Source organism: Perca flavescens, chromosome 11 (genome assembly GCF_004354835.1).
Source record: "Perca flavescens isolate YP-PL-M2 chromosome 11, PFLA_1.0, whole genome shotgun sequence".
NCBI lineage: Eukaryota > Metazoa > Chordata > Actinopteri > Perciformes > Percidae > Perca > Perca flavescens.
Genome location: NC_041341.1, coordinates 26,062,214 through 26,089,332, shown reverse-complemented (window position 1 = coordinate 26,089,332; position 27,119 = coordinate 26,062,214). Strand labels below are relative to the sequence as shown.

Below are 27,119 nucleotides of genomic sequence, written 5' to 3'. Positions count from 1 at the left end.
TACATTAGCTGCTACCAAGATAACACACCCGAATCTTTGACTCAGTGGTCGAGTTGCACTGTGGGCAATGTACTGTAGGCTCTTTTAAGTTTTATTTCAAGGGTTGTTGTAGTCAGTCAGAAAAGTCACCGTTTGTGTACTTCTAGTCTAGAGTATGCTGCAATTTCTACAGATATGTGGCAGAATACAAACAAAGAAAATCTGTTGTTTAATGCTGGTACATTTATTTATTTACATGTTGGTATGTTCGACTTTCATCAAGTAACAGATCTTTGGCAGGTAAACAGAATCACTACTATTCTCAGAGTAATGTTACACAGAATAACTTGTTCTTGTATGATTAAAGCTAGTCAAATTCCTTGTATGTGCAGACATACCTGGCCAATAAACCTGATTCTGAAGACAGTGCAAGCAATAAAAAGTATCAAGTTATAATCAATAACATTAAGGATTGTGTGACTTGTGTTGTTCACTTATTGGCCTAAGTGCTGCTAAGCAGCATCACAATGTTGCCTGTGTGTCATTACTAATGTCTACAAAGTCATGTGTCCTGCCCATGAATGAAAAGTATTTTCACTGGCGTGCCATAAGGTTAAAGTGGTAAGTGACAGCAATACGGTGGTGCATTATTTAACAATAAATACCATGCATATGTTGACAAAACAATCTGAACTCAAGGTCTAATTACTCTGAGATTGAGATGTTTTGTCAATGGCTATTTCCAAGGTCATACATTTACTGTGAAGCTCAACATGCACAAGAGTTCACCTGAAGACAAACCACAAGGAGCAACGCATTACAAACCTTAACAATTTTATTCAAACTGTACACATACAACAGGCTTATCTCATTTAAAAAACATGTAAAAAAAAAAGAAAAAAAAAAAAAAAAGACAAAAATGAGTATCCCCATAAATACAATATGCCTTTACAAAACAGAGTCTGTGTTTACTTGGTAGGCTGCATATGTTCCAATAAAAAAAGAAAACCACACACTTATATTCCTTCTGAAAACTTAGCACAAGACAAACATCAGTCTGGTATCACTGACACTGGCAGATTCAGCTGCCTGAAGGCAATTACCTCATACGGTTAAAATATGGACACGAGATATGGGTAGTGGAGTGTTGACCTGCTTCCTAACTCAATCCTACATACTAATTTTATCCTAGGTTTGAGGTATAGTGCATTCAAATGGGAACTGTGGCACTTCTCGTAGACAAACCGCTTTAAGAGTATACGATGAGGATTGGTACTTAAGTGTATACACTAGTAGAAAATATACATATGTTCTACTATTAGTATGAGTGGATTCAAGACACAGCTTTAGAGATTAAAATGCACTAGAACACCAAGTCTTTAAGGTAATTAGTTTACCCCCATTGTTGCAGGGTGTTTCTATTCATCATTTACATGTGATGTATGTAAAGAAAATGTTCTACATGACAAGAAACAAAAACCTTCTGGCAAACACATGCTGCCTTGCAGCTGACTCCGTTAGAATAACACGCTTTTTTTGCCCCACAAGATCTCCTACCGATTTCATTATTTAGTCAGAGAAATAAACTGCGGGTTACTCATTAAATTCAGTGTATTAGATGCAACAGAGGATTAGCAATGGGACTAAATCACTGGTTACCGTTTTACGTTGATGCTTTAGGTTACCAATGATGCATTCAGCACTGTTAAGTGAGGACACTGTTATTCTAAATGTAGTGTTTTCTTACTTGAATAAATAGTGTTGAACTACTTTCAGAAAATAAATGAACAGTACTGAAATACACTTTTGGGTTGTTTAACTATGTATGTGATTGTTTAATTTTAATAACTTTTATTAATAAATTAGTGTATTGTCTCAAGTGATTCTGTCCCGAATTAAACAATCCACCTCTGCACAGTCCGTCTCCACTGCTGTCCCTCCAAATAAAAATTTATTCCACAAGGTAGTGACCTTTGACCTCCTTTCTGGTGTTTCCCGAGATTTAAAACATCAAACACAAGTCCCGTTTCCAGACTCAGGGACAATAAATGCAGTTTATGTGTTTTGAGGGCTTCTGTAAGGTAGCCAAGACACTAAAATAATGCTTCATTAAAAAACTCTGAAATGTTCAGTCTGCTTGTGAAAAACATATAACACTTCAAGTGAGGGATTAAGGCAGATTCAGTTACACTGGCTAGAATACAAGCGTGAATGTGTATAAAATAACATCAAAAATCTCAAGCAACCATTTTCACCCAGTATGGATTAAATCTGGATCTTTGAAATGGTGCTTTGGAGGTCTTAAAACCTAGAAGTCTTTTTGATGAGGGATCCAATAGTTGAAAGACCACACACAGAGACAAACAATAAGCTGTTGTGTCATTGCAGAGTGGTGTGTGTGTGTGTGTGTGTGTGTGGTCTCCCTTACTGTTTAATCCAGGTCATCCTGTGATGAATCAGTCATTTTTAACACTTTTAACCTTTAGGATAGCTGTGCAAACCAATACATAACTTCATTCACCTTCGGAGTGAACATTCAATACAGAAGCAAATACTCAACAGTCTGAAAAATTAAAGTAAAAAAAAAAAAAATGAAATAAAGTTTTGATTTGTGGGCAGCCACTTGGCACATAATGGCATGGAGTCACTAGTTGGACTTTTTCTCAGATTAAAAACAGGCGAGATTGTACTCTGCAATATCTAACACATATTAAAGCATTTCGGTCTTTAGCTAAAAGCAGAGTAACCTAAAATGTACATGTATAATCCAGGCATCCAAAATTAATGAATTCACAGTCAGAGGGTGTCGGTGGTAAGGATCAAACCATTGACCTTTTTGCTGCAGCATGGGCAGATGGCCACGCTGCTAGATCCATCAGTCTTTTCTGTTATGGTGTTTTCCACTGAAAAACTCTCACGAAGTAGACAGGATGTACATTCAAATTGTAATAGGATATATTCAATAATATGTAGGAAGTTTCATATTAAAAGAAACCCTCTCCAGCCAGGCATTACAGTCCAGGGACCACTATGGCAATTCACACCAGTTTATAATCCAAAGATGCAAAAGCCAGGAGTGTGGGCTGATAACGACAAAAAAAAAAAAAAAAAAAAAGGAAATATATTGAAAAAATCATCCAACTTCTATCGAATATAGATTAAAGTTTGGTTGGTGTCCAAAAGCCTGAATTGCTGTCACAACCTGAAGACACATGTGGAAAAAAATGTCCAAAATAGTATTAAAAAGGAAAGCTATTTGACCTCATTTACATGGTTATTGTATCCAAAAGCCCACGGGCTTTGTGCCTTTTCTTCCTCGAAACTTTACACCGTTGTCTCTCCATGGTTACCGTTGCTAAGGCGCTTGTAGAAACTCCGCCATGATTGGAGAGTCTTGCCGGACCAGACCCAGAAACCCGAAGTGATGCCGACGATCATGGTCATCAGGTATTTGATCATGAACACGGTGAAGTCTGGAGTCATGGGGGCGAAGTTGTGAACCGGGCAGGGTACGGCGAACCGCTTGCATGTCTGCATGTGCCAGGTCCGCTGCCAGTGCTCCCTAAAGGCCTGCTCGTAGAAGTAACAGGCGATCACTATGGTGGCCGGTACCGTGTAGAGCACACTGAACACGCCGATCCGCACCATCAACTTCTCCAGCTTCTCCGTCTTGGTGCCGTCGTGCTTCATGATGGTGCGGATCCGAAAGAGGGACACAAAGCCGGCCAGGAGGAAGGATGTACCGATGAACAGGTAGACAAAAAGCGGAGCCAGGACGAAGCCGCGGAGGGCGTCCACGTTGAAGATCCCAACGAAACACACCCCGGTCAGGACGTCGCCGTCCACCTGGCCCATGGCAAGGATGGTGATGGTTTTGATGGCCGGGACAGCCCAAGCGGCCAGGTGGAAGTACTGGGAGTTGGCTTCAATCGCCTCATGGCCCCATTTCATCCCGGCAGAGAGGAACCAAGTCAGGGACAAAATCACCCACCAGATGGAGCTGGCCATACCAAAAAAGTACAACACCATGAAGAGGATGGTGCAGCCCTCCTTTTTAGTCCCCTGAGCCACTGTCCTGTAGGCGTCATCTTTGAATTTATCCACGCAAACAACTTTGTCCTCCAGGAAAAATCCAGCAGCGTAGGCTACCGCCACCATGAAATAGCACCCAGATAAGAAGATGATGGGCCTCTCGGGGTACCTGAACCGCCTCATGTCCACTAAATATGTGAGCACTGTGAATAAGGTGCTCACACAGCACAGAATGGACCAGATTCCAACCCACAGCCGGCCGAATTTGACCTCATCCTCCCGGAAATACATGATGCCGGTGGGTTTAGTGGGCTCACATGGGGCCCCGCAGTCGTTGACCCCCATAAATCGGTAGCCCAGGTACGTAGGCACCTGCAGCTGTAGAGGGCAGGAGAACTGGTTGTGCTGGGGCGGGTGTGGGTTGGGTCGGCCTATGTTTGGGGGAAGGGTCACAGCATCGGGTGCATAGGGGGAGGACGAGGCCGGGCCGCTGGGTTCGGACGTGTTCTGACCGACGCAGATCTCACCGGCTCCGTGGACGGGGAAAGCCTCGCAGCGGAGCCGCTCCGGCCACTGGAAGCCGAACTTATTCATGAGGGCTTCACATCCCTGCCGTGCACGCTCACACAGGGACCGACAAGGGGGTATGGCCTGCTCCAGCACTGTGCAGACTGGTGCATACATGGAGCAGAGGAAGAACTTTAGGTCAGCAGAACACTGGACCTTAACCAGAGGGTAGAACTGGTGCACCTCTAGCCCGGCGTCCTCCTGGTTCGTGTGGCCCAGGAGGTTCGGCATGATGGTCTGGTTGTAGGCGATGTCGGTGCAAAGCGGGATAGAGATGGGCTGGCAGAACCCGTGTTCTGGGATAGAAATCCCACTCTCACTGTTGTAATGTTGAGCAGAAGTGGATGAGAAGGACAACCCGCACACCAGCCACATGATCCGCAGCAACACTGAGCCAGTGGTGGACCTGGCCGCCGCCATAGTTGAGGAGGAGGGGGGGAGGGAAGGAAAAAACTTTGATCCAAGTAGGGCGACTTGAAAACTGTTAAAAAGCGAAGAAATCTACATTAATTGTCGCACCACGTTAGCCTGTAATACGAGTGCTTCGAGTTAAAATTGCTGCGACCGTTTTTCCTCGTATTTTATGAAGTTAAATCCAAGTGAAACGTTCGTCGTGTCATGACTTCTTGATGGTCTTTGTAAGTGACTCCAAGCAGCCCACTCTCACTCCCGACCCGGTGAAAATACCACTTAAAGTCCCATTTTCTTGAAGTAATGCAACCCCAAGTTATTCCAACGTGTCTAACACGTAAGCGTTGTCACTTTAGCACAAAACAAAAAATGTTTAAAGTTTAAAAAATGTTATATTTCCATCCTTTTTCGACTTGAATTCACACAGAGCGTCAGTTCGCATGCTGAGCGGTTGGAAGTCCAGAGGCTCGCAGCTCCTCTCACTCCGTGCAGATTCCACCGGTTTCCAGGCGCCCCCTCCATTCACAAGACCTTCCAACAGAAAGCAGGGCGCCTTGAAACCGATGCCGCGTCTCAGCCAATCCTAGCATTTGTTTTCCTACAGGACTGTTCTTGATTGGCCTTTATTTAATATAGAAATAAAAATGTGTTACAGTAATTACATTAAACCAGAGATTTTACAAAAATAATATTTTTTTCTGGTTAGTTGAGGTGGTTTTCAAAGCAATTTGCCTGTAGTTGTTTTTAAAGAGCTCTTAAATTATATATATTTAAATATATATATATATATATATATATATATATATATATATATATATATATATATATATATATATATATTATACATGAAATGTACAAGCCTTCTTTCTTGGATTGATGAAAAAGAAAAAAAGCATGTAAATCCCAAACCAGTATAATGTTATCTTAAGACATCTGTCACCTGTCAAATTCACACACAGTCAGGTCATCTTTGTAGACCAACTGTTCAGCTTCTAATGCCCATTATTTTATAACTTGGTTTTTCTTTCCTATTTTATCATGATTCATCTTCTACATTAAGCAATCACTCCCTGTAGAAAATGCCGTGTTCTATGTTCACAACAGAAAGTTTACGTCTGTTTGAGTTTTAAGCTTTTTTCCATCTACACTATTTTAGTGTGCAGCTGTAAAGTTGAGCTCTCTCCATCTCTTCACGGAATCTCTACAGTCACTCACTGTGTGCAGGACATGTAAACACATTGCAGCGCAGTGAGCAAACCATGAAAAAAACGAAATGGATTCCAGCTTCTTAACCACTCAACCACGGCAAGCACCGCAAGAACCTGTTGCTGTTTTCTCCTTAAAGGGTTTCATTGCAAACAATCAGATGCAGCTCCTGAACTGATCTGTATCATTGTGGGAATAACAGCAACAACAGTCAAGGCAGCAGTAAATTGGATTGACAGCATGATCGATCTGCCCACAGGCCCAAGTGTGGGAGGTGTAGGAGGTTCTTGTTGGCCTTGCTGCATTTGGTGTGTTTCTACCCTGAGTGGGATAATAGAGGGTGGGGGTAGGTTGGGGTGGGGGAAGGGACAGGAAGAAGAAAGAGAAGGAGCGAGAGCAGGAAGAGAAGCTGAACCAAAAGGAAAAGTCAGTAGAGTTCCCAGCTGTAAACTGACCTATATAAAAAAAGACAAGTTAGATTGAAATAGGACAGTCGGCCAATCTGGATTTCTGACCCACCACACAGTGGTATTCATCTAGAAACAAATTCAGGCAAAATGTAATTCCTATTCCTTAATAATCTTACCGCTGCCTTTGATACGGTTGACTGAGAAAAGTGGGTTGGACTTCCTAAAATGGTCCTCCATGACAGGGACCACTTTGTCTCATTCAGCAACTACAGTTCCATACAGATTCTCTTCACAAGTAGATTAAACAAACAAGATACTGAAGTTGTGGGCCGGGCAGCTAAAACAATAAACTGAAACTCCGTAAAGCTGAGGGGAGCTGCAGATTGCGAGTAACCCCTTTTACATTTCACATTGTTTTCACCTTGTTAATATAAAAATATTGATTATAGCTGCTTTAACTTCCTTTAAAACCAGATTAAAAAGTTTTATGGTCTCCACTGCCTTTGGCTAAATCTTAAAGGGGCTGTACTCGAAATACTGAAAAAAAAACAGCGGGCTGGGATTGCCTGCACACAGCTCTCACAGACCCCCAATACATGAAATACCTTTCATGGCCACATGCACGCGTGGACTGGCTATCAAAAAAAAGAACAGAGAAGCATAGATTACCACACACACACAGAGGGAGTGTGATTTCATTCTCTGCTCATGATGCCATTACTTCCCAATATCTCTACATAGCAAATATTTGTTTGCTGCTATATTAATGTTCTAAATGTCAAGTACAGCCCCTTTAGGTACTCACCATTATCCGCCTTGCACTGAAATAAATTCCCTTCTTTTACTTCTCTCCTTTTTATCTTATCTTTAAAAATTGTTTATAATCTTTTACTAAAATCTTTTTAAAGGAAGTTTTGTAATGCTATCTGGGACAGTATTCAATAAAACAGTACATAACAACCTCAAGTAGCTAGTTTCAAAATGCAGACAGATACAGGTATTATTTTCCTGAATGGTTTTGTAGATGAAATTAGTTTAGAACCAATAAAGAATTACAAAATATTTACCATGGTGTCATTCATAACATTGCTTGAGAAATGTATTTCAATATTTTGCTACATTTTCGGTATTCTGTATTGTATATATGGGACATGATTTAAAGCATGCAATTGCATGTTTTTGTACAGTACATGCTAAACTTGATTCCAGTACATAACCAGGCCATTTATTTGCTGTTCTTTAATGTGTCCATGTGTAGGTACAGCCATGACAAATTCAGGTCAATCCCATATGATTTTCCTTCCTCGATGACCTAAATAAATACAGGTTCTTATGAAGAATCCTGCAGTAAAGGTAAGCATTAAACAATTGTAACTATCACATGACAATAATCATGGTGTCAAAATAGGTCCACCTAATGTGGAAACAATATAAACAAAAGGTAAAGCAAAAAAATTGTGTATGCTACTATATCTTACTTACTACTACTATACTTACATCATTAAATTAATAAGAATGTTTTTCAAAATCACTATAGATATCACAATATGGCAACAATGGGCAAAATTGCATGTACATCTGGGATTTACATTGATAGTATTTAAATTATAGCTACAATAGACTCATGAAAAATGCCTAAAAGTTTAGCTGTAGAAAAACACTAATTTTAATTTGGAGCATCAGGACTTTGGTTGAAGATTACAGGCCACTAATTGGTGACCACTAATTTGGAGAATAATTGATGATAACATGATTGCACATTTCATGCAAATAGCCCATACCCACACAGACAAAAACATGTTAACACTGTTCAAATTTACAGTTAATAATGGAGGCCAGATGATGGTGTTTTAAATGGGCTGAAATTACTTTGATCTCTCTCTCGCTGCCTTGCACGCACGCACGCACACACACACTCACACACACAAACACACACACACACACGTCGTTTCTCCCCGTGGTGTAAAACACAGCAGTTAGTAGCCACAACAGGTCAAATGGATGCACTTCATCGTGTTTAACTGTAGCCGTTTGTTTGTGTGTGTGCGTATTTATGTGGATAGTGTCTGCAGTGGTCAAGCACATGTGGCCAGTCCAGCAGGTCAACAGGTTTCCAGACACTCAATCACTGTTTGGAGTGCAGTCTGCTGTAGCTGGACATCTGCTTAGGGGGGTGTTACACAAACAACAACTAGATTTACAGTAGACCGAGGTGGAATAAACGAATAAACAAAACTAAAAAGATTTAGATGGTTTGGACTGTGCTTGCTCAGTTCAAGGATAGCCAGAAGCGTGACCGCCGTGCAAAGTATGTGAGCTACCGTGTGAAACCCAATACTGAACAACTATTTAGATGTGGAGTTGAGGAGGAAAAACACAAGACTTTTTGTTTGGTCTGAGGAGGTTTTCAAATTTGAGGACGGCTTAGAGGACATGTTGGCTGACCAAATTGGTCTAACCAAGTATTTTTGAGGAGTTAGCTAAAACATTTTAATGCACCATGTCAGTTTATGTTCATGCTTCAATCCATATGTGTGTGATTATGAGATGATTTTAATGTAAGTTATATCAATTTGTAATCTTTATTTTTGGACTGGCATTTGAAAATTTGGAGACTACATTGTTTACAGAATGTGGTGGTTTCTTGTAAACCCATGCGGTCTGAGCATATCTGCATGAGACGACAACAGAATCTCATCATCATTTATCTATTCATCCATTGATTTATACGAAAAGTCTGCGGGGTTGGTGCAGATACTCTACTGTAAAGTCTTCTTTCTCTTCTCATTTTTAGGAGTTTTTTTAGGCCTACTGCCCCCTATTTTACTAGAAAAACCACTGCACCTTATACAGTTTTTCTTTAACTATTTACTGTTTTGAATTGTCTGCTGTACATTGTCCCACAAAAAGGATGTGAGGTTGAACATTTGTAATGCTTACTTTGACCTTTTCTGCTTTAAGTCTGGTTATGTGGGTTAAGACTTAGTTATGTCAGTTACTTCAGGAAAGATAGCAACACATCAGGATGAGTGACGGGTGTTGAATATGGAAGCTTTTAAGGCCCTGTCCACACGTACCAAAACGTTCTTTTTTTTACCCGTCTTCCCTGGATTCGTTTCAAGAATAGTTGCGTCCAAACAAATCCACTTGTAAATGACTCAATACGCTACTTCATATGCCAGGCCTATAGGTGGCGCGGTTTCTGCTACAGAAATTCACCAAAAAACGGAGAAGAGCATGGTCACTTCCACTTCCCATCATAACATGACTAGCTAGATTATAATTTTCTCTTAATACGTCCGTGGACTATAATAACTTTCACCACTGCTCATTTTATAAAGGCCGCCGCAAGAAAATGTCTTTGTTTACGTTGTATAATGTGCTGTTGGATTGCTTTTTATTTTGCATGATTGCAGCGCATTAGCAGCGAGCTAACGTTAGCAGCAAGCTAACGTTAGCGTGCTAACGTTCGCTAGCTCTAACATCGGCAGAGTCAAACAAACATCAATGATCCATGAATGATGTCTTTTTAATAATCTATACGTTTTTCTTGCAGTAGCCTTTCTACTATAATCCGTTCAAGGAGTTGATAAGCAGACAGATTAGCTAACTAGTTGATAAACAGATAGCCATAGCAGCTAACGTTAAGGTTACGTCAATGGTTACTTCGCTGCTGGAGCAGTCAGCTACTTTAGCGATGTTTAACGTTGGCTACATAACGTTAGCAATATATCTTGTGTAGAATCCAGAGGGAAGGGTCAGGGAGCAGAGACAGTATTTAGATATAGTGTGCTGGTTTGACCACAGAGATGGGACATGCTCGCTTAGCTTCACCGCAGTTGTGTGCGTCAAAAGAGGGTGTAAAAGAGGGGTGTGGCGATGACATCATCGATACGGATCCGTATTCACCATCCATACGAAGCCAAACGAGAGCCGTTTTCGGATTTTTTCACCCTGAGACCTAGTTTCAAAAAAGTGTGTTTGCAGGATTCGTTTGGACGGTCGGCCCAAACGATGCAAAACATGTGCGTTTGCACAAAAAAACGTTTCCGTGTGGACGGCCCCTAAGCCAGCTGTAAAAGGTGCAACATACAAAGCAGACAATTTGTTTCTTTACTAAGCTGTCTTCTGCCTGGTTTCCTTATTGGTGCGCCTGAGTTATGGGTTGCTATATATATATATATATATATATATATATATATATATATATATATATATATATATATATATATATATATATATAGCATTATAGAAGTATGTGTGGGACACCCGTTTGAATGGGGGGAGGGGAGATCGACCTTAAGAAGTCAGCAGAGAGAGAGAGGAATGCAGGCAGCTGGTTTGTGTCTGTCAGTGCAACACAGAGAGCCTACAGTACTAGACTACTCATACACACACACACACACACACACACACACACACACACACACACACACACACACACACACACACACACACACACAGTGATGAAAGAACGATTTATTTGGACCAACAGAGTGTGTGTTCCGTCCAGTGGCGGGCAGCAGGAAGTTCACTGGCTGACATCTCAACTACTTGGACAAAAATTCCATACGAGAGTGTGACCAAAAAAGTCCATGCAGTAAACTACACACAAACTGTTGTTAAAAATACAGTCAAAGTTAGCATGGTCTGGGTGTAGGTCAGTCTTGTTGTATTTATGCTCCTGGCAGAGATCTATGGACTGAACTATTGCTGCAGACTAAAGGTGATATACTAGACGCAGCCCAGCTAGCGCGTACAAATGTGACGTCATGAGATCGCCGTGACTATTTATATCTGCGCTGGTGGTCGCGACACTAGCTGCAGTCTTCTCCTGAACAGCGGTGGCGCTAATGAGCAAAGGCTACTGACGTTGCTCTTTCTACGGACTGGAAGAAGAAGAAAAAAGTAAACAACGGCAGAACTGGCAGCAGCATTGCCGTCAATGCTTCGATTTTATTCCATGACCTACTTCGTCGGATCAAGCCTTTCATTCTCCATAAAAGAGATCATCTTAACCTGGTAAGTTTACAAGAGAGACTTGTAGTCACTCTGAGAATCCTGGCATCCGGGTTGTCAGCGAACTCATTCAGGCCTCCTGTTTCCGCTTTGTCGCGCGCCGCTGAAAAAAAAGGAGCCGTGCGCGACCTCGGCTCGCGCGCCATAAATTGGACGCGCCGGCTGGATATTGCATCATTTTGACGTCACGATGTCGCGCGCCACCTTGGATGCGTCTAGTGTAAAAAACCCTTAATGGCGGGGAACACACATCCAGTGTAGTCAAAAAAGTGTTTACACTACGACGGTGACGGTTTTTCATTGTTTGGGCTCTGTACTTGCATTTGAATTGAAACAAGGACTATGGGGTTTAAGTACTTTTCAGCTTTAAATTAAATTTATTATGAACATTGTTTGGGATTCATTTACTTTTTCATTTATCTCAAACATATTTCAGTTCTGTAATTTTTTGTTACTTATCAGCCAACATATACAGTATATTGATATATCTGTGATCCACTAATATTAGCCTGGCGCTACTATGCAATAAACACAACAGAATGGAAGGAATTATATCCGAATATATAAATAAAAGCCTGAGAGAACATCTTTGCTAGCAGCACTGTGAATGAGGCTGTGCTTTGAGCTAAATGCTAATGTAAGCTAAGCTAAGCTAATGTCAGCGTGCTAGCATGCTCAATGACAATGTTTACATGCTGATGTTAAGCAGATAGATAGCATTGCTAAAAATGAAAACTTAAGATGATTTATCCATCTATCTATCTATCCATCCATCCATCCATCCATCCATCATTCAGTGGTTCATATGAGAAAACGGCTCAAGATTATCTTTGTGGCCTTCCCCACAGGCATTGTGTGTGGTAAGTGTCCTGAATGGCAGGGAGCTCCCTGCCAGTTGTCTGCTTCACTGTTCTAACCAATCTCTGGAGGGCCTTGTGGTTGTGAGAGGAGAGTTGCCAAACCACACGTGCAAACAGTTTCTCAATGCTCTCAATGCTCTGAAAGAGTTTGTGAGGATTGGATAACTTCTTGAGTCCCCTACAAAAGAAGAAGTGGGAAGTTCGAAACACCATTTCTGTGTCAAGGTAAACTAGAAATGTTACCCTCTCAGCAGGGGTGTGGTTGCCTCCAGCAACTTCCTGTAGTCCACTATCATCTCTTTGGTCTTGTTGGTGTTGAGGTACAGGTTGTTATCGTAACACCAACACACCAGGACTTTGACTTCCTGTCTCTAAGCTGACTTGTCGCCTTTAGTGATTAGACCTATGATGCTTTGTGTCATCAGCAAATCTTCTAATAATGGATGAGCAGTGCATTGAGACATAGTTGTGTGAGTAATCAGGTCATCCAGCAGAGGGCTGAGGACGCAGCCCTGGTGGACACCAGTGCTTAGGGTCAATGAGGAGGAGGTGGGGTTGAGAATTCTCACCACCTTAGGCCTATTTGTGAGAGTTCAAGGACCAGCTGCAGAAGGAGGTGTCAAGTCCCAGGTCCATGTCACCAAAACTGTAGGCAGTGGATTGCACTCCACTAGAAAAGTGGACTCTACCATTAATGCGTGTTTTTTGATTAGGTAATTTTTAGGTGCAGCACCCGATTTGTTTGGGCAGCACCTTAGCCAAAAGAATGTTAAATCAATGTGAGCATCAAAACTAACTGCCCCCATAGCTAAAAAAAATCCTAAAGGAAACACTGTTTTGGAGTGTTATTTATTTTTATCTGCTCTAGCTTTTCCAACGTTTTAGACACAAATATTGTAATAATAACGCTCCAAAATGATGTCTTTTTTATAAATTGAAAAACCTTTTCTTGAGGGACGAAAATTCTCTGCCAAATATGTGCACCTAAGGTTTTTATAAAACTAGGGAAAACACTGCAATGTCATCAATTCCCTTTGCGATATAACTTATGACAGAGTCACTGTTACATATGGATGTTGCCATCAGATGAGTCTGTCAGTCTGTAGTCTCAAGTAACAATTGTGTGGTCACTCAACACTGGACAGTTATGTAGAACTGGTTTGTCCTGTTTGAGTCTTTTCTTGTATGCTTGGAGCAGGAGAATAAGATATGATCTGCTTTCCCAAAGGCAGGGCAGGGGAAGCTCATATAGCAGTGGTGCAATGTGCATAACCTCTAGTAGGGCTGTGCTCGATTGAAGAAATTCATTCAAACACTCATTCAATTGTATCGACTAATCGATTAGTTGATTTGATCGACAGATCTGTAAATCTGAGTTTCTCCGCAAAGAGTCATGCAAAAGCACCACCTTAATTCTTGTGTTTAACAGAGATGTGCTCGTACGATTCTTGGAAATAAGTCATTCAGCATGAAAAAAGCATAAAACATGACTAATCGACTAAAGAAATCTAAGTTGACTAAGACCAAAACAACCGATTAGTCGACTAAGATGGAGCAGCCCTAACCTCTAGTAGGTATGTTAACATGCTGGTAATATTTTGACAGAACCTTTTATATGCTGGCGCTGTTGAAACTGAAAGCTGCCTCAGCGTGGACATTCTCCAAACCACTGATAATATCATTCAGTTCATCCATGGCGTTAGCTTTTTCTGCTTGTTGTGGAATGTAAACTACAGTTTGAGTAATGAAGCTGACCTCTCGAGGGGTATAGAAGAGTCTTAGGCTACATCCAAACTACTCTGTTCTCTGTCCACACAAGCGTTTAGGCTCCATATAAGAAAGGATCTCCGTCCATATTAACAAGCCTGACAACGCATATCACATACACCATTCACAAACACTGGACATGCGCAAGCCGGTGTAGACAGGAAGCAGATTTTCTAACACTACTCTATGGTTGGAAATCATGGATGTATAAGTTGAAAATACTTTGGAGAAAAAAAAACTATGTCGTAAAGTAAGACCAGGGATTTGCTTGGACCGACAACAAGGTGGAACTGTAAGGTGAAAGGTATGTAAGCCTACCTAACCGATAAGACTGACGTGTGTCGCCGTTTCCAAAGGTCTCTGTTTCTGCCCATCCAGACTACAATGCAACCCCGGAGTTTTCTTAAACTTAAACGGGGTCAGCAGTGTTTTCAAATGTCTCCGTTTTAGGGGCTCAGAAAACTCAGAGTAGTGTGGACCTTAACGTAGCAAAAGATATGCGTTTTTAAACAAAAATGTATTAGTGTGGATGTAGCCTTACATCTCAAGTTAGGAACTATTAAAGAAAGACCCTTCTACCTCCACTGAGAGCTTGTGTGATGCAAATATTGCTACATAAAAGCCCCTCCTATTGTTAACCATCTAATAAGAGTTGTGTCGCTTGTTCAATTCCTCTACTTCTTGTCTAGGGACAGAGCATTAGCCTGAATGATACTTGGAGGAGGGGGTTTAAAGTACTTTTTCTGAGTTCTCAAAAACAAACAAATGGAAATTTGTGGTTGGCACTCATTGTGAAATTGGTAATATGAAAATATTTTGTGATGTTTGTCGATCATATTGTATGTGCATATGTGCGTCACTTAACGTAGACAGAACAAATACAAAAACATGCTCAAAACACACAAGTAGTTTAGAAAGGTTTGTCATTCTAGGGCGCACCATAAGCAGAGTACCGAAGGGACTATCATGGAAACTTACAACAATATTAGACTGTATATAACCATAGCAACAGTTCTAATGCTGTATATGACCCCTCAGATAGACTGGGTTTAACAGACTAAGTTAAGCAACACAGTAAATTTCTTCTGTTATTTCCTTGACTAAACACAATAGTCCTTTACTTCTCCTCCCCCACAGTGAGCACACACACACACACACACATGCACACACAAAGCAGTCTTGGAGGTGATGTGCTAATTGATGCAAAGTAATGGAGGAGGTGAAACCACGATGGCTGCCCCGCTAAGCTTTACACAGAGCTCTCTTTGCTTGCATGGCTTGTATTCAGTAAATTTTATGTATTTTGATGGTGTGTTTTTGATTGAGAATCGATCAAGAAATTGGAATAAAGAAAACAGAGGAGAGGAGGAAGAGGAAGATAAAGAATAGGAGCAGGGGAAGGAAGAGGATTAGGAGGGGGGGAGGCCTCCTGCGGTTTTGAGGTCAAACACACAGCTGTGGTCATCACCTTTCACTGCAGGACACACACACACACACACACACACACACACACACACACACACACACACACACACACACACACACACACACACACACACACACACACACACACACACACACATACAGATCATCACCCTCTGTGGGAGTTTGACCTGAGCCAGATGGTCACCGCTCTCTCATTTTATGACTCTTTTTTTCTGTCATGTCCACACTAAGCCAGTGTTTTTCACACCTAAAAAAAACTAGCTTTTCGAATACGCTCTCCAGAGTGGATACGTTTCAAAACACCAGTCTAGCATTGTAGTGTGAATGAGGCAAACAATGCCAAATCAATTATGTATCAATAACATGCCTTCAAAGCCTCAACATCTCTGTAATTGTTCATCTTGAATTCCAATGGAGATCACACAGTGTAGGTTTGTGATTAACCCATCCCTAAACTTATGCTGTAAAAACAAAAAAAAAGGTCTCAGTGGAAGAGCATTTCCAAAACGAATAACAGATTTGGCTAGATTGGCTTTTCCATGTCCTAAAAGTTTGGACATGGAAAAACTAGCAACATTTGGTTTATTGAGATCTTCGGTTTGGTCTTTTAACATTCAACATTTAACATTTTTGCGTAAACAATGACCACTATATATATTCTATTTTACATTCATTTTAAAATGAATGTTTAAAGTTTTAGTCCTCACCTTGTCAGGCCAGGTTGAGCCTTGTTTATTGGGATGATGCAGATCTCCATGGTGGTTGATGCTGTCTCCCTGCCCTTCACTTCCCCCTGTGCAGACAAAAACAGTGCCATTTTTTTTTTTATGTTCCAAGTTCCAAAACTCTGCACTGCACCATCGTCTTAATCCCTACCCGTGGCCTGTCATGTGCAAGTGCTTGTATTGTTTTAATGAACGTAATGTGAAAACCCAAATGCATCCACACCCACGTATAAAACTCTTTCCAGTTAATGGTGTATAAATTAACACATGTAATCTCCTTTACCTTTTTAAGAGTTATCTCCCGCTGCTGTCTAACTTTACAGATTTAGGTTGAAAACATTGAACATATATCTGCCATTGTACATTTGTCAATATGTGTTATAAACTGTACATCTTGCATAGATTGCAGCCCATGTAGGACATACAGTGTATGGTTTTATGCTCGTAATGAATACTTTGGGATAATGGAAATATTTTTAAATTAACTAAACTAAATTAATTTAGTTTATATTAAAGTTCTTTAGTGTTTCTGGTCCAGATATTTAATGCATGTAAATGTTGTTTCCCAGAAGGTCAAACTTCCTCCATCCAAGGGAGCAAGCTTGTATGTGTATGTGTGTGTGTGTGTGTGTGTGTGTGTGTGTGAAGATCATGCCAAATTACCCTGTGCCTAAAATGTTTTTATCAGGCTCCAGACATGTGTTTCCAATGTTCTTTAAATACGCTGCCTACACACACACGCACAGTACTTCCAGTGCCAGATAGTTAAAATTAAACCCCTCCCTTGTTGTCTAAAACAAAGTTAAATGTTTCTTCCTTTGCATCAGACTACATGTGAATAAAAAAATGATAAAGACAGTAATGAAAAGCTGACACAAGTAGACACACCAGTACACCAGTGATGTCTGTTTGACCTAAAAAAAAACATTGCAATTATGGCTTATCTTTGTGTCTGTAGTTAACTACTTTGTATTCAACAACTCTCAGGAATCCCAAGATCATTCTAATATTAATTAAAATGAATAGTTTTTTTCAAAGTGAATCACAAGATCTCACAAGTTTAAAATATTTATCAGAACAGGATGTTAAGTCATAATTACCAGATATATAAGTTATGTATGAGGAAAAAAAAAAGCATCTCTCTCTAGTTTTCTCCCTTTTTTGATGAAGTGATATGCTTTTAAAGGAAACAGTTGTCATTGAATGTGACCCAGGATTTGCAGAAACAAACAAATATCAATTGCAATTGGAATTGATGTTTATTACAAATCTGGATTATTTTTCTTGACAGTTGCACACAATACAAGCTCTGAGGCAAAGTTTAGAATGCTCTGGTGTGTGTTACCTACTCCTCTGCTCCTCACGACATTGTGGCCAATCAAACCGCTCTCTCAGGCTTGCTGTGTCTCTGTGGCCTGGCTGCAACCCTGTATGGTTTCTCACACTCACACACACACACACACACACACACACACACACACACACACACACACACACACACACACACACACACACACACACACACACACACACACACACACAGCCTCTGCAGTCTAGTAAATCCAGGTTGTGTTGTTTCCAGCAGCAGTAGAAGTTTATGAGGGTTTGGACAGGGAAATACTGGCTGCTCAGGTCACGACATGGGGTTACTGTGTGTGTGTGTGTGTGTGTGTGTGTGTGTGTGTGTGTGTGATGATCAGGGATAACATAGGGTTCAGAAATTAAATTGGGAGCGGTGTTTTGTTTTTTTTAAATAGAAGATAAAAATTTGTTCTGAAATAGCAGGTTATGTCTGATTTTTCATGAACTATAAACTGCAACAAATATGACAGTTTCAAGTAGGACTTATTCAGTAGCTTGTTGCATGATCATGCAACCCACTTCTTTATTTTAAGGACTACACCAGTGCTTTGCCAATTACTACAAATGATATAGTGTTTTTTTGTCTTTGTCTCCTAGTCAGCGGTAATTTCCTCTCTGTACAGTTTGACGACTGTGCAGAGACATAAACTTGTTTGAGTAAAATGCAGATTATTGCCAACGTTACGTTATTGTTGCATAGAACTACAATTGAAAACACAAGTTAACTTCAAAAGTCAGCTGATGTGGTGGGTTGAAGTTATGGTGAGAGTTTCTAACTAAGGGACTGGTAAATTTACAATAACCCAATATGATGCTAATGGTTTGAAAATAGAACATGAACAACAATGACATCAACAGTGTGTCTCTAAAGAGCTGAACTTCACAACACTAAGATGTTTGTGTGGTGAAAACTGAATATTAGATTAGGCAGAAAAAGGAGCATATGCTGCATTTAAGAACCCAGAAGCTACTGCCAGCATTTGTGATCCTTTAATGTCTTGTGTTCAGCTCTAAGAAGGCAAAAATGTAGACACTCTTTCTCTGGATTCCCTGCCCTTGTTCCCTTTTTCATTTTTTCCGCCTGTTTTACTGCAGGCAGTAAAAGTCTGAGCCAAAACCTGCTGAACACTTTTATATAGAAAACACTAAAACGGCAAACAAGAGCTGATCACGAACATGGGTGAAAAGAAAGGAAAAGGGAAAAAAAGGATGTAGCAGTGAAATATATATATATATACAGTATGCATAGACACATACAGTATATATAGACACACTGTGAATATCTGTTAATGTAATTATATGGTTATAGTTATAGTTATGGTATATAGTGTGGATATATATATATATATATATATATATATATATATATATATATATATATATATATATATATATATATATATACACGTGGCTTGATAGCCTAACAAACTGCGGTTCAGCTTAGAGAGTCCAGAACTCCATCACTGAAAAGTTGTAGATGGCCAAGGGTTTAGGAACTACATATAAGGTAATACAATTGAGGACTGTTGAAAGACATTTTTACATTTGTGATATGACTCACCTTGTCAGGGTCAAGAAGGACCACTGCTGTGATGATCTCTGATACTCCAACTGGGTCTCCTGCAACAGAGAACAGCAGAAAACACATTTTAGTTTAAATAATTTTATACTTGGTAATATATCAGTCACTCTTAGACAAACAATCCCTTTTTGAGCATGGGTGGTGTGTGAGTAAGCTGTAATGAAATCACACTAAAATGTAAGGGAGCAAATGAGCAGATGTTCAACTTACCTTTAGGTATTTCTCCAGAGGCTGACTCACTGAACCCAACACCAGATCCATGGAAAACCTTTTGTAGTCATTTTCTGTCGAGGACTGCACACCATCTCACCATAATAAAAGGACAATTTGAATAAAAACAGAACTTAAAACAAGGTTTCCTGCTTTAGAAACTTTGTAAAACAACTGAACGTTATCACATAAAAAATTCAACCTTTGAAAGAGCATGTTATGCAAACAATTCTTTGTTATCTTATGTTGTATATATACAAGAATGTGTTTCACAGGCTTACTTTGTACAGGCTACATTTTAAACCCTGGTATGTGTAAATGTGTCGTTGGTGTGGTCCTACCTCTTGTAGGTCCAGGTGCCTTACAACTGGGCAGCAATATGAGCCTGAAAAGGGCAGGTGTAGCTAGGGCTGGGAGATATGGAGAAAATCAAATATCAGGATATTTTTTACCAAATACCTCAATATCGATACCGCAACGATATTGTAGTTTTGACTATTGGTACTTTAACAAAATATCTTCACACTTTGATTTTAGATAAATAATCATCAGTAATGTGGATATAATAACTAAGTGGGGAAAAGGCAAATAATAGAACAGTTACAACAGTCTGGTAAGTTCAGAAAAATAAATCACTTTACTGTAATGCAGCCTTTAAAACCAGGAAAAGACAACACTTATGCCATATTACGATATTACGATATCCAAAATCTAAGACGATATCTAGTCTCATATCACGATTTCGATATAATATCAATATATTGCCCAGCTCTAGGTGTAGCCAATGCTGCTTTTGCAGCTCAAAGGAGAGAGACCTCTGCTGTTCCAACATACAGCTGTGGAACCCATCCTGCTCGCACATACATTCACACACAGTGTTTGGGCAGTAGTGAACTACATGGAGTTAAACTAGTAGTTTAACTAACATTGTGCAACTACATTCATATTTGCATAATGATTCAAGCGGTTAAATTACTTGTTTGCCATTTTGTGTAGGTAACTACTGAAACCAGAAAGAATTTTGGGCTATAAAAGGAAAGGAATGATTTTTTTTGTTTTATTTTTACCATATTGCTTCTCTACTGTAATTGAACCCCCTTTGACCTTTTTTTCCATCCTGACCCCTTTGAAGGCATGCCAGGCAATGCATTCATCAGGCAGCCACTTTTGTTAAGGACAGGTTTAGGTCTTAGAGACTATAGTTTTTAATGTTTTGAATCTAGATTTGAATATATTAGGTGTCAATTAGTGATACGTATCGATAATGGTTATTTATTAACAAATGTTCAGAGAAGTTGCTGCATGCCATTTTAAAAGTTATAGTAACTGGCTAGCTGGGTAATCCTGCTTGGTGCAATACCCCCACCTGGACTCCAGTTCCTGGAAGGCAGCTGTCTGGCCAATGAACATTGTATACAAAACCGAAGATGACATTCCTTGCACTTTCCCATAACTAGTTGGGTATTTAATTTTTCTGTTTGTGTACCTGTTAACAAGTGGGCACTTTTTGCAATAAACTCAATTGAGTGGTATTTCTTTGCTGGCATATGTGACTGTTTTTTATTTTTTTCATTTCACATGTACATTGTCAATATTTTTTACAAAGTAGTTTGACATTAGCTGGGCCTTTTGTCTTACTGTAGAACATAACATTTGCACATTTTGGAGAATTATTTGATATTTACAGGTTTTAAGATGTACATTTTGAATATTACAGTGGATATTGTTACAGTGGTAGATTGCTGTTAAAACAAACAAAAAACAAAAAGAGTATTTAACCGGCTTGTGGTTTTGTTTTACACCTAATTTGTTCATGAACTCATCTTTTATCCAATACTTACATTATTCTAGGACATGCAAATGATGCCAGATGCCGTTCAAAGAAAGTACGGATAACGGTAACGTTAGGCCTATCCTATGTGAAAAGGACATGCTGGCGCTGGCAGCCAGACTGCAGTACTGTCTGGAAATGTAAAAGAATAGAACCTCCTTGCCCCATTTACATACAACAGCAACAGGTGTGGCACCGCCGCAGTGTTTGTCCCTGCCCGGCTGCCATCGGAGAGGTGGCTCCCATCAACAACACAGAACTGTCAGACAACTTCTGCTTTCAGTGCGTAGCACTGATTGGAATAAAAAAATGTCATAGCTCAGTGTCTTCTGCCGTTACAGCAACACACAGTTATCCGGACTCATGCACACATCTCCGCGACTTTCTCACGAGTTAAAGCTGGCAGTTGGTAAGTTTAGTTAACGTTAGCTTCTGTAGCAGCGCTAGCATTAAGCTAACCAACTATCAGTGTACTAGCTTTACCTTACTTATTTTAATAGCAAACTACCTTCATGTTTTATTTAAGGGGGGAGTTAATTTCGCTATATGTTAAATATTGACGAATGTATACTTGGCAAGATATGACAATGGTCTCTATTTTCACTCGGTGACAGAACATGTCTGCTGTTAATTAGCTAACGTTAACGTTAATCTCTGTGTAAATTGATAGGTAACTTTATGTTAACCGTAGAGTAATTACGAGTTCTGTGTTGATGTGATGTGTGTTTCCAATGATACGGGGTAATATAACGTTAACGTTATGGCTTTTAATGTAATGCACGTAAGAAGTATGGAGCAACAATAACAAATAGCTAGTTTTACTGGATAAGGAGTTGTTGTAACTTGTCAGTAGAATCCAGTAAAGATCAAAAGAAACCACTCCTCCTGCTCCCTGTGGAACCATTACAAACTAGCCTGCTCATGACTGAAATCAATATCACACAAGTTCACTCTTGAACTTGGAATTAACGTTAGTAGTTTGACAAAAAAATAATCTTGAGTCAAGGTCTCTGAGCAAACTGATGAAGACTGTAAGATGCATTTCAAAACCTCTGAAAAAGATATAATAAGTAGACCTCGAGTCTCTTTATTTTGTCAGACAAGATTATTATATATTAACAAGTATATATTTGCAATATATATGAATTAATGTATCAATAATAAGGTGACTAAATATGCACTATGATGGATTACCAATGTCAAGCAAGTTTCAGAATTCACTGTTGATTTCTGTAGCAGACTAAAATGGAATATAAGCTTATCCTCTCTTGACATTCAATGCTGTAGCCCTTGAAATTGCATATTGCACATGCCTCACTTTAAAAATACTGTATATATTTTTTTAATCTTTCTTTTCACAAACAGGTGTTTTAGAAAGAACAAGCACTTGAAGCCAGATGAATCAAAGAGGTGTCAAAACGGTACAGAGGATTATTCGTGCTCCTGTAAACTGTTTTATTGTTGAGAGTGAACGAAAGTCAAGAGCTTTGGAAAAATGTTAATAAAGATGCCTTCACTGTCCTGTGGAATGGAGAGTCTGAAGTGATGGAGAACAGACATGAGAGGTAACACACACACACACACACACACACACACACACACACACACACAAAAAAAGATATAACACAATAAAGGAAAGGAGAAAAGCCAAAAAGCATAATATGAGCACTAAGTGTGAGACCACTGATCTTTCAGTCAGTCAGTTAAACTTAAATTAAGGTATATAGCAACTTTAATACCATTAGTTCAGTTAGCAATTCTTTACAAGTGACAAACTGTATAAAGATGGTTAAATATGATACCCACGTCAAAAGAGTGTCTGGCCAGTGTTTGTGCCTTTGCATTGCAATTCTTTAATATATTTTTGTCCCGTTGAGTGTGAGTGAGTCACTTAAAGATGTTCTCCCTCAAAACATAACTGCATTAATATATTTTTGTCCAGTTGAGTGTGAGTGAGTCACTTAAAGATGTTCTCCCTCAAAACATAACAGCATGTCAGGACCTGCAGGTGCTGAACAAACAAGTATCAATCAACAGATAAATGAGTCGGAATTGAATCCAACTTTAAGAGTGTCTGTGTCACTAAACCACAATACATTTCAACATTTACAGTCTCAGGTGATTTTTGGAACTGGATGGTGGTTGCCAGGTTTACCTGGTATTCAGCTGGTTTGGGTTTGGACATCATGTATTAAGCCTTTTAGTTCAGGTTATGTCTACATTTAAGGCCCATTTCAGGCTAATGTTATTGATTCATTGGCATGCATTATTGCAGCCCTGCAGATGAGCCGGCCCCCACACCTCCAGAGCAAGGACTGTTCCACATCTGGCAGTCAGCGGGCCCCAGTGCGCAACTCTGTCCAGAGAGAGTGCTCCTGTCCAGGCCTGTCCTGCAGGCAACTCTGGGAGAACACCATGGACTCCTGCTGACACAGGGTAGTGGAGTGTGTGTTTGTGTGTGTGGGAAAGCAGGCCTGTGTAATGATTCAGTGCTATTACACGCATATATCATTTTCTTATATAAAATTAATATTCTCAACCAGTTGAATATAATATTTTATATTTATGATGTTGTCCCACCAGTATTGGAAAGGGATACTTTTTTTCTGTGTGTATCTGTATCCGGGGATTGTAACAAAGTCTGAACTCTGCTGTGGTTACATCATTACATCTTCAACAATAATATTCCTTCCATAAATTTTTAAACAACTAAATGTTTTTACCCTAAGCTACTAATTCTAATAGATAGATAGATAGATAGATAGATAGATAGATAGATAGATAGATAGATAGATACTGTAGATACTTGATTCATCCTCTTGGGAAAAAATTTGGGTCAATTGGCATCTTTAAGTCAGAATTACTCGTTTCCACTCAGTTGTTGCTGTCTTCCAGGTGGACAGGTGTATTCTTTCGGAGAGCTGTTGTGGAGGGATCTGAGCATCCCGGTGTCTGCTCCGGTGCTGGAGGTCTCTCTGCTGGGGAAGACGGTGGTCCGTGTGGCTGCTGGTGGTTTCCACTGCGGTGCGCTGAGCGAGCAGGGCAATGTCTACATGTGGGGGGAGAACACTGCAGGACAATGTGGGCTGACCGAGAGGGGCACAATCACAAACATCACAGGTTGGTCACCACCTTACTTCCAACTTCCTTACGTCTTTTCTTCCCACATTCCATTGATTGATTGACTGTCCTACCCACTGCTTGCCCAGACTTACTTTTTTCTTCTGTCAAACTATGTAAAAAAAAATTCTGTGTCAGTTCCAGAGCCTTGCCCAGTCACAGTGGTGGACAGTGAGGTTGTTCCTCCAGCAGTGGTTCGGGTGGTGGATCTGGCTCTCGGACGGGAGCACAGCTTGGCTTTGTCAGCCCGGAACGAGGTGTGGGCGTGGGGCAGCGGCTGCCAGCTTGGCTTGGTCACCAACACCTTCCCTGTTTGGAGACCACAGAAGGTAATTTGTTTAAAAGCTCATTGAATTTCATCATTCAAAATTCAGTCAGAATGAAAAAAACATTGACTCAACCAATGTTTATGATATTGTTAAATATTTACTAAATGTTTGCACTGATTGGTGGAGAATCAATGGCGTTTTGGTATGGGTTTGCATGTGAGCACTTGACAAAACTGTATTTAAATTTAATAAACACATTTGTATTATTTCTTTCTCTGCCACAGGTGGAGCACTTGGCAGGCAGACATGTCATTCAGGTAGTTTCTCTTCCTGATATACTCATTGCCATATTTAAGAATTACAAAGAATACTATGTTCTGTTTCCAGAAATACCATCTCTATTTATTTCCCACAGGTGGCTTGTGGTGCCTACCACAGCCTGGCCCTGGTTCGCAGTTTAACTCCACAGAATAGCCTGAATCCCACTGAGAAGAGGGAGCGGGGTCGGTCGCCTCACTATTCAGTGGCAGAAAGGGAGGAGCCGTCTGCAGTTGATGTTGGTCACTACTGTCCCCTGGGGGTGGAGCTGAATGAAGTCATGACTGGCGAGGTAAACTGTACTCCAAAAAGGAGAAATTAAAGAAAGGAATATGTTTGGGCAGACCTAATATATTGTTGTACCATAAAGATATAAAATTACAAAATCTAGGTGCTGTAAAAAATGTTTAAGGTCAAGTATCTATGCTCATTTTAGAGGTTCAGCTGTTTTAGCCCTGGTTGATGCCCCTGTTTGGTTTGCATTCCCAGACCTTTCCCAGAACAAGAGGCCCCAGACAAAAGTTCCAATCTCGGGGAAGGTCAGCTGGAAGCAGCCCTGGCTCTGCAGCCGGTTCTTGTCCATTTTCTGAAAATGGCAAATCTAACACTAAACAGTACGGTATTACATAACTTATGGGTCTTTTTTTTTTTTGCCTACATTTTTATGTTTTTGCATTTCAACTTTTTCTATTTCAGTTTTTAATTCTGCTCTCTGCTCTCTTTCCCTTTCTTTCATTGCAAAACTTCAGGACTAATCTTTCAGTTGGGCACACTCACCCTCTCACTGACACAGATGGCAGCCCCAAGTCTCATCCCCTGTCAGGCTGGGAAGCCAATAAGAACTCCGCTTTCCCTGACAAGATAGAGCTTCAGAACCTCCTTCAGAAACTCTCTAGTCACTCATTCGAGATGCGCCACAACACCGGGCCGGGAGATACCGACTCACTGAGCAGTTACACTTCAGGTTGGTAATTCAGTTTTGCTCCTTATGCCTTTGTGTTGAGGTTGGTTTATTTGTTTATTTCTTCATAGCTGTTTGCCCGTCATTCTATTTTCTTTCTCCTAAAATGTTTTTATTCCTTCTCTCCTGCCCTTGTTCTCTCCAGATGATAGCTGTGTTTCCTCGACTCCTTCCACGGATCTGTTGACTTCCAGTTACAAAGAAGACTCGCCAACCAAGAGTCAAAACAACAAGTAAGACCAAGTTTTCTGTAGTTGATAATGTGGCACTTTGGTTAAGAATTTTAGGCAGTGCAATTCATCAGTGTTTTCAATAATCAGAAAAAAAGTCATGTTGAGAAGTTTTCACTCCAGAAAGAACATTTTTAGTGCTATTTTTGTCTTTATTTTATGCAAGTGATTCCACTTCACCTTGAATCACTGTAAAAATAACGAAAAGTCAAGCTTAACTTTATAACACAGATAGTGTTTATCTGTGTTAATTTTCTAAAGTTAAGCTTGTTAACAGACTCTCATCTACAGTGTATTTGCTTTCCTATGCAGTGGAGTGGCCGTGCCGTACTCCTCCTCCCCAGTGTGTTTGGAAGAAGTTCGGCTTTGTCTGGAGGCGGAGAAGCAGACACTGCAGGGGCAGAAAAGCTCCAGTCTCACAAATATAAACCAGAAGGGCAGAGCAGCAACAAACAGGAGACGCTCCCTGCCTGGAATACCCACCCGTGGTAAGAATGGTAGGGTGTGAAGAACTTGACTGCGTGTTTGGGAAATATTTACTTTCTTGCCAAGAGTTAGATAAGAAGATTGATGTCCTGGGGCCTAAAGCGTTCATTATACTCGCCATTCCTGACCTGTGACAGTGTGACGTCATGGAATGGAAATTGATTTATTTGAATGGAATGGAAATTGATTTATTTGAAACAGGGACAATGCACAAATAAACATTAAACTTGTTAAACAAGAGAATATGTCTTGGGCCAGGTTATAGCAACAATTGCTAATTTCCACCTGTAGTCCCTGGGCAGGTCATGGGAGCGCCGTAACTGTTTAC

General features: G+C 40.2%; 2 protein-coding genes and 1 long non-coding RNA gene across 9 annotated transcripts in view; 1 reads left to right on the top strand and 2 right to left on the bottom strand.

The window, feature by feature from the left end:
• Window positions 1-227: 227 nt before the first annotated feature.
• LOC114564019 (frizzled-7-A) lies at window positions 228-17,898 on the bottom strand. Of its 3 annotated transcripts, none has more exons than XM_028591134.1 (3): window positions 17,768-17,898; window positions 16,405-16,490; window positions 228-5,610 (listed from the first exon to the last, which is right to left on the bottom strand). In XM_028591134.1, the coding sequence occupies exon 3, from the start codon at window positions 4,996-4,998 to the stop codon at window positions 3,304-3,306; it is 1,695 nt and encodes a 564-aa protein (XP_028446935.1). In that variant the 5' UTR covers window positions 4,999-5,610; window positions 16,405-16,490; window positions 17,768-17,898; the 3' UTR covers window positions 228-3,303. The 3 variants fall into 3 exon arrangements, with proteins under 3 accessions (XP_028446935.1, XP_028446936.1, XP_028446937.1); XM_028591135.1 differs by having other exon boundaries at window positions 228-5,520; XM_028591136.1 differs by having other exon boundaries at window positions 17,772-17,898.
• Window positions 17,899-19,201: 1,303 nt separating this feature from the next.
• LOC114563561 (uncharacterized) lies at window positions 19,202-21,527 on the bottom strand. 2 transcript variants are annotated; one of them, XR_003693655.1, is made up of 4 exons: window positions 21,418-21,527; window positions 19,918-19,986; window positions 19,577-19,671; window positions 19,202-19,404 (listed from the first exon to the last, which is right to left on the bottom strand). It is a non-coding gene; the product is annotated as an uncharacterized LOC114563561 (long non-coding RNA). The 2 variants fall into 2 exon arrangements; XR_003693656.1 differs by having other exon boundaries at window positions 19,577-19,660.
• Window positions 21,528-21,609: 82 nt separating this feature from the next.
• LOC114563902 (alsin) overlaps window positions 21,610-27,119 on the top strand; it is a 28,391-nt gene continuing 22,881 nt past the window's right edge. For all 4 annotated transcript variants that reach the window (XM_028590886.1, XM_028590885.1, XM_028590884.1 and 1 more), the window contains exons 1-11: window positions 21,610-21,816; window positions 22,773-22,972; window positions 23,683-23,843; window positions 24,303-24,527; window positions 24,666-24,856; window positions 25,081-25,113; window positions 25,212-25,406; window positions 25,604-25,728; window positions 25,864-26,078; window positions 26,221-26,308; window positions 26,618-26,793. In XM_028590886.1, coding sequence (XP_028446687.1) covers window positions 22,953-22,972; window positions 23,683-23,843; window positions 24,303-24,527; window positions 24,666-24,856; window positions 25,081-25,113; window positions 25,212-25,406; window positions 25,604-25,728; window positions 25,864-26,078; window positions 26,221-26,308; window positions 26,618-26,793 — 1,429 coding nt within the window. In that variant the 5' untranslated portion in view covers window positions 21,610-21,816; window positions 22,773-22,952. The remainder of the gene's footprint in view (window positions 21,817-22,772; window positions 22,973-23,682; window positions 23,844-24,302; window positions 24,528-24,665; window positions 24,857-25,080; window positions 25,114-25,211; window positions 25,407-25,603; window positions 25,729-25,863; window positions 26,079-26,220; window positions 26,309-26,617; window positions 26,794-27,119) is intronic.